At 40.6% G+C, this 12,134-nt stretch overlaps 1 protein-coding gene across 2 annotated transcripts in view; it reads right to left on the bottom strand.

The window, feature by feature from the left end:
- LOC139574658 (tetraspanin-17-like) overlaps nucleotides 1-12,134 on the bottom strand; it is a 50,619-nt gene that overhangs the window by 27,684 nt on the left and 10,801 nt on the right. The window contains exons 2-3 of one of the 2 annotated variants that reach the window (XM_071399425.1): nucleotides 9,414-9,464; nucleotides 5,871-6,017 (exon numbers count right to left, since the gene is read on the bottom strand). In XM_071399425.1, the coding sequence (XP_071255526.1) occupies nucleotides 5,871-6,017; nucleotides 9,414-9,464 (198 nt within the window). The remainder of the gene's footprint in view (nucleotides 1-5,870; nucleotides 6,018-9,413; nucleotides 9,465-12,134) is intronic. The other variant, XM_071399426.1, reaches the window with a different exon arrangement.

Genomic DNA, 12,134 nt, shown 5'->3' with positions numbered 1-12,134 from the left:
GGAGCTACCTCTTCTCTCTCCTCTTCTGTAGGATGGCCAACCAGGAGTTACCTCTCCTCTTCAGTAGGATGGCCAGCCAGGAGCTACCTCTTCTCTCTCCTCTTCTGTAGGATGGCCAGCCAGGAGCTACCTCTCCTCTCGCCTCTTCAGTAGGATGGCCAGCCAGGAGCTACCTCTCCTCTTCTGTAGGATGGCCAGCCAGGAGCTACCTCTCCTCTTCAGTAGGATGGCCAGCCAGGAGCTACCTCTCCTCTTCAGTAGGAAGGCCAGCCAGGAGCTACCTCTCCTCTTCAGTAGGATGGCCAGCCAGGAGCTACCTCTTCTCTCTCCTCTTCAGTAGGAAGGCCAGCCAGGAGCTACCTCTCCTCTTCAGTAGGATGGCCAGCCAGGAGCTACCTCTCCTCTTCAGTAGGAAGGCCAGCCAGGAGCTACCTCTCCTCTTCAGTAGGATGGCCAGCCAGGAGCTACCTCTCCTCTTCAGTAGGATGGCCAGCCAGGAGCTACCTCTCCTCTTCAGTAGGATGGCCAGCCAGGAGCTACCTCTTCTCTCTCCTCTTCAGTAGGAAGGCCAGCCAGGAGCTACCTCTCCTCTCCAGTAGGATGGCCAGCCAGGAGCTACCTCTCCTCTTCAGTAGGAAGGCCAGCCAGGAGCTACCTCTCCTCTTCAGTAGGATGGCCAGCCAGGAGCTACCTCTCCTCTTCAGTAGGATGGCCAGCCAGGAGCTACCTCTTCTCTCTCCTCTTCTGTAGGATGGCCAGCCAGGAGCTACCTCTTCTCTCTCCTCTTCAGTAGGATGGCCAACCAGGAGTTACCTCTCCTCTTCAGTAGGATGGCCAGCCAGGAGCTACCTCTTCTCTCTCCTCTTCTGTAGGATGGCCAGCCAGGAGCTACCTCTTCTCTCTCCTCTTCAGTAGGATGGCCAACCAGGAGTTACCTCTCCTCTTCAGTAGGATGGCCAGCCAGGAGCTACCTCTCTCCTCTTCTGTAGGATGGCCAGCCAGGAACTACCTCTTCTCTCGCCTCTTCAGTAGGATGGCCAGCCAGGAGCTACCTCTCCTCTTCAGTAGGATGGCCAGCCAGGAGCTACCTCTCCTCTTCAGTAGGATGGCCAGCCAGGAGCTACCTCTCCTCTTCAGTAGGATGGCCAGCCAGGAGCTACCTCTCCTCTTCAGTAGGCTGGCCAGCCAGGAGTTAATGGACAGAGTAGTGGAGGTAATAGCCACTGAGAGTGACAGCTGGCTATGAAGCCCAGTTCGTCTCTGTCACTCAGACTCCATTGTCAAAGTTGAACCTGACGTAACTTCTCTGAACGATGTCAATAGTTTTCAAGATGTTTGGAGAACATGCTTAGTTCTCAGTAATGGATGTTTCAGGCTTTTATAAAACGAGGGGTTACTTATTTCCCATCTAGATCAATACTAATCCTACGTGTTCATTCATGGTAAGTAGCCAATAGCTATGAATGATCTCAACCTTCAGATCAAACGAAGCTAGAGACATTTTCGTGTATCAATCTAATGTGTACCGTCTACTGACCAACCTGCCTGCCTACCTAGTGCCGTCACACTCCTCGACTTGTCCCATATTTTGTTTTGTTACAGCTTGAATTTTAAATATATTACGTTTAGATTTGTCGTCACTGACCACGTTGTAATTTGTAGCAGCAGGTTTCAACCCCAAACGGACCTTTACGTTCACCACACACTACCTTCTCAGACTGTTAGCGAACACAAAACAAATATTATTTTTTTATATCAATCGATAAATTGAAGAGTTTTTGTGTTTTTTCATCAGAAATGATTGCTTATGGGTTACAGAGTTTAATGGCTGTGATATGAGAAAACTAAGGATGGATCAACAACATTGTAGTTACTCCACAATAAAAGCCAAATTGACAGAGTGAAAAGGAAGCCTGTACAGAATAAAAATATTTCCGAAACATGCATCCTGTTTGCAACAAGGCACTAAAGCTGTACTGCAATTAACATTTTATCCCGAATACAAAGTGTTGTATTGGATTTGCCCCAAACATAACACATTACTGAGTACCACTCTCCATATTTTCAAGCATAGTGCTGGCTGCATCATGTTATGGGTATGCTTGTAATCGTTAAGGACTGGGGAGTTTATCAGGATTTTCTTTGTTGTTGAAGGAATGGAGCTAAGCACAGGAAAAAAATCATTGAGGAAAAACTGTTTCAGTCTGCTTTCCACCAGACACTGGAAGATGAATTCACCTTTCAACATGACAATAACTTAAAACACAAGGCCAAATCTAGACTGTAGTTGATTACCAAGAGTACAGTGAATGTTCCTGAGGGGCCGAGTTACAGATTTGACTTAAATATCTATGGCACGACTTGAAAATGGTTTCTAGCAATGACCAATAACCATTTTGACAGAGATTTAAGAATTTCGAAAATAATAAAATGGGTAAATGTTGCACAATCCAGGTGTGGAAAATTCATAGACTTACCCAGAAATACTCACTGCTGTAATCACCCCCAAACGTGCTTCCACAAAGTATTGACTCAGGTGTGTGAATAATTATGTAAATTAGATCATTCTGTATAGTTTTTTTTTTTAATCAAATTTCTATTTATTTTTTACACTGTCATTATGGGGTATTGTGTGTAGATGGGTGATAAAAAAAGAAGATTTAATCCATTTTGAATTCAGGCTGTAACGCATCAAAATGTGGCTTAAGTCAAGGGGCATGAATACTTTCTGAAGGCTCTGTACGTACCTCCCTCCGCTAGATCAAACCAAATCACATTTTATTTGTCACATGCGCCGAATACAACAGTTGTAGACCTTTCTGTGAAATGCTTACTTACAAGACCTTAAAACTTCTTGTCAATAGGGGGGCGCTGTTTTCACTTTGGAAAAAATCGTGCCCAATTTAAACGGCCTCGTACTCTATTCTAGATCATACAATATGCATATTATTATTACTATTGGATAGAAAACATTCTCAAGTTTCTAAAACTGTTTGAATTATATCTGTGAGTAAAACAGAACTCATTTGGCAGCAAACTTCCATACAGGAAGTGAAAAATCTGAAAACGAGGCTCTGTTTCAGGGCCTGCCTATTCAATTGCCTTATATTTATCGATATCCATGCACTTCATACGCCTTCCACTAGATGTCAACAGGCAGTGGAAGGTGGAATGGGGTGTCTAGCTTGATCTGAGGTCGAACAAGAGCTTTTGGAGTGACAGGTCAGCCATTCTGTCAGTTTTCCAAGGCGCACGAAGGAGCTCCACATTGTCTTCTGAAAAGCGGTCGGTATACACGGCGAATATCTCCGGCTCTGATTTTATTTGATACATTTGATAATAACATCATAAAGTAGGTTTTTTCAACCGAGTTTTATCAGTTTATTCAACGTTTATTGGGACTTTTGGAGTTTTCCGTTCTTTGCGCCAAGAGAGGATGGGAATGTTAGTAACCTTGGCTAGCATTGTGGTGCGAATTCGACAGAAGAAATGGACATTCTAAAACCAAACAACGATTTATTCTGGACCAAGGACTCCTTGTACAACATTCTGATGGAAGCTCAGCAAAAGTAAGAAAAAATGTATGATGTTATTTCGTATTTCTGTGTAAAATATTGACTCCTATTCTCCGCCGTGTTGGTGAGTGCTGTCTCACAATAACGCAAGCTGTATGTTATGGTAAAGTTATTTTTAAAAATCTAACACAGCGGTTGCATTAAGAACCAGTGTATCTTTCATTTGCCATACCACAAGTATTTTTATGTAAAGTTTATGATGAGTTCTTTGGTCAGATTAGGTGAGTGTCCAAAATATCTCCGGACATTCTGGGAAAATGTTGCTACATATTCACAATGTATAACCACGATTGCAGCGCTAAATATGCACATTTTCGAACAAAACATAAATGTATTGTATAACATGATGTTATAAGACTGTCATCTGATGAAGTTGTGCAAAGGTTAGTGATTAATTTTATATCTTTTGCTGGTTTTTGCAAAAGCTACCTTTGCGGTGAATAAATGCATTTGTGTGTTTGGCTATTGTGGTAAGCTAATATAATTCTACATTGTGTTTTCGCTGTAAAACACTTTAAAAAAAATCTGAAATATTGGCTGGATTCACAAGATGTTTATCTTTCATTTGCTGTACACCATGTATTTTTCATAAATGTTTTATGATGAGTATTTAGGTATTTCACGTTGCTCTCTGTAATTATTCTGGCTGCTTCGGTGCTATTTGTGATGGTAGCTGCAATGTAAAACTATGATTTATACCTCAAATATGCAAATTTTTCGAACAAAACATACATTTATTGTATAACATGTTATAAGACTGTCATCTGATGAAGTTGTTTCTTGGTTAGTGACTAATTATATCTCTATTTTGTCGGTTTTGTGAAAGCTACCTATGCGGTGGAAACATGGTGAAAATATGCGGTTGTGTGTTTGGCTATTGTGGTTAGCTAATAGAAATACATATTGTGTTTTCGCTGTAAAACATTTTAAAAATCGGAAATGATGGCTGGATTCACAAGATGTTTATCTTTCATTTGCTGTATTGGACTTGTGATTTCATGAAAATTATATTATATGATGTCCCGTTAGGCTAGGCTATGCTAGTCAGCTTTTTTGATGAGGAGGATCCCGGATCCGGGATGGATATTAAGTAAAAATTAAGCAACAATGCAGCTTTAAGAAAATAGAGTTAAGAAAAGATTTACTAAATAACCTAAAGTAAAAAAAATATATTTAAAAAATCTACAAAAAAATCACAACCAATAAAAATAAAGAACTCATTAAATAATTGTTTAAAGAAAAACATTGAAAAAATACAAATAGAAAAATAAAATATAAAAAAAGTGACGAAAAACAAATTTTATATACAAATAATATATATATTTTTGGGCTATGTACAGGGGGTACCGGTACCGAGTCAATGTGCGGGGGTACAGGTTAGTGGAGATAATTTGTCCATGTAGGTAGGGGTAAAGTGTCTATGCCACCAGGGTGTGAAAAAAGGTGTGAGTTGTGAACAAAGATGTGGATAGCAGAGCTGAAGGTAGAAATTAGATTAACCATGAGGATCAACATGCTATCGCCCAAGGCCACAGCCTTACTATCCAGAGAGATTAAACTAAGTACGCCCATATAAGAAATATATAGTTGTGAACTCTAATAGGCTGACAACACCGTGTGCGAGCGTTGCAAAATAAATTTAGAAATCTATGTTTATTCAATTATTGCACCCAAACTGCTTGCGCGCGTCTGCGTTGCCAAGGGCTAAAATAGAAATCAGTTCTAATTCTGACGTAGATCACGCTGCAAGTCCTGCCTCTCCCATCTCCTCATTGGTTTATAGAAGCAGGTACCCACGTGCCATCTCCTCATTGGTTATACCCACGTGGGTGACTGAAAGACGAACGAGGTCAGTGGCGGTAATGCACCTAATTTATGAAAGTTGCCAATCGCAATATAAAGTCAAGAGAAGAAAAAGCCTGGAAGGAGGAGAGATTACTAGAAACGATTCGGTTGACCGTTTTATGTGTGGCTTAATTGGTGGAGTAGAGGACCATGTGCATTTCAGGTAAAATAACAACTCAATGTTTATATCCCAGGACAATTTAGCTAAAAAGTGCAAGCTAGCTAGCTAAATTGCCATAAATGTTTAATGCTTTTCGACCTGTCCCCAAATTAATATAATTGGTTCAGAGTTTGTTTTGATATTTTAACCTGCGTGTCATGATCGCGTTTGGTGTGGGGGGGGGCAAAATACATTTATGCCGCAGGATGGAGCACGCACGCAGCCGGTTTCGGTTCCGTGTAAGGATGAATAAAGCATATTCCATTAAAAGTATACATTTAAAAACTCACAAATTTGAGCAGCAAGGTGTTTTCCCGTAACGCCCCGATGCAGCCAGCGAATCCCAGGATGAACATGACTCCTCCCACTACGATGAACAGCCACACAGGGTCGAAGCCTCCCAGGTCTGTTATGGACGCCATGTTGGACAGCACCCCCTGGAGGACAGGAGGACCAAGGGGTTATTACAGATATAGACAGACAGCACCCCCTGGAGGACCAAGGTGTTATTACAGATATATAGACAAAAAGACCACAGAAAGCATAAGACTAAAAAAGTAAGAAGAAATGTAGGTGACATTTATGTAAGAAAGCAGTGTTGCGCAACCTCTTCTTTGGCGTGATATAAAAAGCCAATAGAACAACACACCTTACTGTGAGAGACTCTAGACCTTCCCTTCCGGGACAATAAACACAGAGGAACAGGCAGCCCCCTCCCCCTGCTTCCCCTAACACACTACCCCCCCTAACACCCTGTTCATTTTACGACTGTTTGTGTCTTTTTGGTCATGTCTCCTTCCCTCCTTCTATGCTGTGTGCACCTTCCCACTCTCATACACCAAGCCCCTCCCCCTGCCACTCTCATACACCAAGCCCCTCCCCCTGCCACTCTCATACACCAAGCCCCTCCCCCTGCCACTCTCATACACCAAGCCCCTCCCCCTGCCACTCTCATACACCAAGCCCCTCCCCCTGCCACTCTCATACACCAAGCCCCTCCCCCTGCCACTCACAACAAAGAAGATAACTTCTTCTGACAACATGCAGTTTAAACTCACCATTTGCATTTGAGGTTTGGTTCAACATAAAATGGGTCATATGGACACCAAAACATAGAGAAATTATTTGACTGTCTCAGCCTCCAGTATTTATGCAGAAATAGTTGATGTGTCGAGGGGCTAGGGTCAGTCTGTTATATCTGGAGTATCTCTCCTGTCTTATTCCATGTCCTGTGTGAATCTCTTTCTTTCTCTCTCGGAGGACCTGAGCCCTAGGACCATGCCTCAGGACTACCTGGCCTGATGACGCCTTGCTGTCCCCAGTCCACCTGGTCGTGCTGCTGCTGCAGTTTCAACTGTTCTGCCTGTGGCTATGGAACCATGACCTGTTCATCGGACATGCTACCTGTCCCAGACCTGCTGTTTTCAACTCTCTATCTCTCCTGCTGTCGGATATGAAAAGCCAACTGACATTTACTCCTGAGGTGTCGACCTCTTGCAACCACTGTGATTATTATTATTTGACCCTTGCTGGTCATCTGTTAACATTTGAACATCTTGGCCATGTTCTGTTATAATCTCTACCCAGCACAGCCAGAAGAGGACTGGCCACCCTCATAGCCTGGTTCCTCTCTAGGTTTCTTCCTAGGTTCCAGCCTTTCTAGGGAGTTTTTCCTAGCCACTGTGCTTCTACACCTGCATTGCTTGCTGTTTGGGGTTTTAGGCTGGGTTTCTGTACAGCACTTTGAGATATCAGCTGATGTAAGAAGGGCATTATAAATACATTTGATTGATTGATTGATTGGTTAACTCTTTTTATGTCTCAACTCCCCAAATGTATTAAAGACCCTACTAAGACGGGATGAAAATTCATGCTCAGTTTCTGTCGCGGTACCACGTACCCCTAGAACCATTATAGCTAAACTGCTACATGCTAGCTGTCTAGTCTGTGTTTCATAAAATGTGCAACGAGCATTAAAACAAATATTCATTTGTATAAGGAATTGGCTTCTCATTCCAATTCTGAGAAATAAGCATCATCTTATCCAGGTTGGCCACTGGATTTCAACATCTAAACCAAATGAACAGACCATGTTGTTCAACCAGTTGGAGACGGACAGGAGGGTGTATTCATAACGGTTCAACTGTTCTATCTTGTTAGCAATCCAAGTAGAAGTTGATCGTTATTAGTTGATGTGCGTTGTCCATGGCTCTGGTTAAATGTGTAACAAAAAAGGGCATTTTCAGAGGCAGACCTGAAAGCCAAATGAGTGACAATTGCAAATAAGCAGGTTAAACTGTTTTTTTTTTTTTTAATAAAATAATTACATTATTAGTGGGCCTTCTGGTTGAAGGCTTATATTTATCCTAGGTATAATTTTACAAAGCCCTGAATTCATTAGATTATTGCTGACTGTTTTAAATGCGGTGTATTGACCTTTGATTGTGCAACAAAGCTTATTTAGATTTTTTTTTTTTTAAACATGTTTTAACCTTTATTTAACTAGGCAAGTCAGTTAAGAACAAATTATTATTTACAATGACGGCCTATATAGAGAGAAGCAGACAGAAAGACAGACAAAGACAGCGGTAGAGAGACAGCTAGAGAAGCAGATACAGAGAAAAGCAAAGAGACAGAGAGAGAAGCAGACAGAGAGAGAAGCAGACAGAGAGAGAGGGAGACAGAGAGAGAGGGAGACAGAGAGAGAGGGAGACAGAGAGAGAAGCAGACAGAGAGAGAGGGAGACAGAGAGAGAGGGAGACAGAGAGAGAGGGAGACAGAGAGAGAGGGAGACAGAGAGAGAGGGAGACAGAGAGAGAGGGAGACAGAGAGAGAGGGAGACAGAGAGAGAGGGAGACAGAGAGAGGGGTAGAGAGAGAGAAACCGTGAATCCACAATGTTATTACCCAGACTGACATTAAAATATGTAATCTAATATATGTTATCAGCCGTCTATGTTAGACAGACACTGTCCTAGATACAAAGACATAAATAATAAGTCTGATGGTAACAGCTGCCTCTCAAATTAATTTATATGCATATGGTTTCTCATCGTGGCTGTGATGGTGGTCTTGGTTGTTGTGAGATGCACACAATGACAACTCCCCATTATTAAGGCCATTTTTTAAAAGTAAATGTAATTGGGATGTAAATGTGATTTTTTGTGTTTAGCCACCCGTAGCTAACATAGTTTTTTATTACAGAGGGAGGTTGAGGTAAAGGCAGAGTGCTCGGCTGTAGAGCTCAAACGCTGAGTTACACAAGCAGCCTAATTCTGATTCCTCTTTTGACCAATAAGACCAGGTCTTTTGCAAATAATTGGGCATAAATATCCAAATTGGGCTGCCTGTGTAAACGCAGCCGTAGACCGGTAAAGACGTGTGCTGTAGGAGACAGAGCAATACATTTACAGGGATATACACAGCTCTCGATAGTATACCACTACAGACTAGGGATGGGCATGGTGAAGTAAATAGCCAGATATCTGAACAGACAATAGCATTCGATTAGGCGACTTGAATTCGTATTATTATTATTTTTTATTTTTTTTTGGCTTTAAAAAAAATATAAAATACTTTGTCTAAATTCAATTATCCTTATGACATTTTTACCTACATGGATATATTATGACATTTCAAATTCTTAACTTAATAAAAACAATAAAAGAAATCAGTCAACTGAAATAAATTCATTCGGGCCTAATCTATGGATTTCACATGACTGGGAATACAGATATGTGTCTGTTGGTCACAGAAACTTTAAAAAACCAAAAGGTTTTTGAAAAACCCCAAAACAATGTCATGATAACATTTGAATAGTAATGTTTTTCTTACCTTCTCGGCCCATGCCCACAGCCCTATGCCCAGGAAGCCTGCTCCTAGTAACTGTGGAATAAAACACCCAAACAGAAGGTTACATGAACACTACTCATACTCCCTCAAAGTACATATAGTGTGTTTATATATATATATATATATATATATATATATATATATATATATATATATATATATATATATATATATATATATATTATATACACATAAAGTACACTGACTGTACACACATATAGTCTTAATGCTGGACTAGAGGACATAGTGAGCCCTGTGAGTGAATGGAGGGCTGTCTGTCTTGGCCTAGTTTCAAATGATGACAGTTGGAAGAAAGTGCTTTCTTCACACAGCTTGTGTAGGTCAGAAAGTCCGTTTACTAAACGCTGAGAGTCTCTGGAATATAATATATGCAGGGTTACCATAGTAACCCGTAGCCGGAGAGGCCTCATTGGCATAAAGATCATACAATGACTCCTCATAAATATTACAGGATTAATCAAAGGGTAATTCCACTTAAAATCAATGATTTTACTTTGGCATACATTTTAACTCTATGAACAAGGACTACTTTTAACCATTTATTGAACATTTTACAAAAACACGTGTACTGGAAGAACTGTGCAGATGCTAAATGTGGTAACAGATTTTCCGGTTAAATCTCCATCAGTTTTGTTATGTGACTACGTTTTCCAACAACTCTTAAAAATATCTGCTCCGAATTAAGATTCAAAGATGTCTGCAGAAAGAATGTCAGCTATGACATCTTTGAGTTTGAAAAAATATATATATATATATTTTGGTTATTGAACTACTTACTGTAAGTGAAGTGGATTTACACCCAGTAACAGAATTTCATGATCTGTACTATACAGAAATGCATAATTATGGATATGTTTGTTATTCTCTTCCTGGTGGTCTATCCGACAATAGGTAGCTGACACAAAAATACACTGTGTCCTCGCATCACTGTATAATTATTGTAGGCCTGCATTGACACGCACAAGGGACTTTCCAAGCATCCAGTCGTGAGATGCGTTTGAGATCAAATTAAGCACATTTGTTGATATTCATTGGTAGTTAGTGAGTTATTTTTGGTAAGCAAAACAAATCCTGGATAAGTCATGGTGTGTGAGTCTGTGGGCTGTGGCGGTCACAAAATTAGGTCAGCCGGTGATTGTCAAGCAAGTAACTGTCGGTCTCATGGTAATCGACAGTTAATTAACAAACAAATGTAGTATCTCCTGTCTTCAACACACAGCCTACCAGCCACTGACGCTGACCTTTGGAACATCTACATTTTAAAAAGTCTAATAAATCCATGTAATATAGTCTACACCTTCACAATAAATCCCTGTAATATAGTCTACACCTTCACAATAAATCCATGTAATATAGTCTACACCTTCACAATAAATCCATGTAATATAGCCTACAACCTTCACAATAAATCCATGTAATATAGTCTACACCTTCACAATAAATCCATGTAATATAGTCTACACCTTCACAGTAAATCCCTGTAATATAGCCTACACCTTCACAATACATCCATGTAATATAGTCTACACCTTCACAGTAAATCCCTGTAATATAGCCTACAATCTTCACAATAAATCCCTGTAATGTAGCCTACAACCTTCACAATAAATCCATTATTTATTTTAGACAGGTCTAAAGAAACATGATATGAAGAAAATGTCGTCTATTTCAGAAGAACAGAATCGCATACTTGTGAGTTGTCCTTATGTCCTAAATGTGGCCAAACCAAATGGCTGTGGGCTACACTAGTTCATTTAGATGACAAGAATACAACTGAACAAAGCTGAATACAATAGAAAGGCTATTTTCTCCAAAGGCTTTGAGGGAGTCCGCACATGCGGCTATTGTGTGTTGAGCGGTTAACAAAGAAATTGGTACTCCTACAGTTGAAGTCGGAAGATTACATACACTTAGGTTGGAGTCATTAAAACTCATTTTGCAACCACTTCACAAATTTATTTTTAACAAATTATAGTTTTGGCAAGTTGGGTAGGACATCACTTTGTGCATGACACAAGTAGTTTTTCCAACAATTGTTTACAGACAGATTATTTCACTTATAATTCACTGCATCACAATTCCAGTGGGTCAGAAGTTTACATACACTAAGTTGACTGTGCCTTTAAACAGCTTGGAAAATTCCAGAAAATGATGTCATGGCTTTAGAAGATTCTGATAGGCTAATTGACATCATTTGAGTCAATTGGAGGTGTACCTGTGGATGTATTTCAAGGCCTACCTTCAAACTCAGTGCCTCTTTGCTTGACATCATGGGAAAATCAAAAGAAATCAGCCAAGACCTCAGAAACAAAATGTAGACCTCCACAAGTCAGGTACAAAAGTATCTATATCCACAGTAAAACGAGTCCTATATCGACATAACCTGAAAGGCCGCTCAGCAAGGAAGAAGCCACTGCTCCAAAACCGCCATAAAAAAGCCAGACTACGGTTTGCAACTGCACATGGGGACAAAGATTGTACTTTTTGGAGAAATGTCCTCTGGTCTGATGAAACAAAAATATAACTATTTGGCCATAATGACCATCGTTATGTTTGGAGGAAAAAGGGGGACGCTTGCAAGCCGAAGAACACCATCCCAACCGTGAAGCACGGGGGTGGCAGCATCATGTTGTGGGGTGCTTTCTTGCAGAAGGGACTGGTGCACTTCACAAAATAGATGGC

Source organism: Salvelinus alpinus, chromosome 4, assembly GCF_045679555.1.
Source record: "Salvelinus alpinus chromosome 4, SLU_Salpinus.1, whole genome shotgun sequence".
Taxonomy (NCBI): domain Eukaryota; kingdom Metazoa; phylum Chordata; class Actinopteri; order Salmoniformes; family Salmonidae; genus Salvelinus; species Salvelinus alpinus.
The sequence above is the reverse complement of the archived record's forward strand: the minus strand, read 5'-3'. Positions and strand labels throughout refer to the sequence as shown.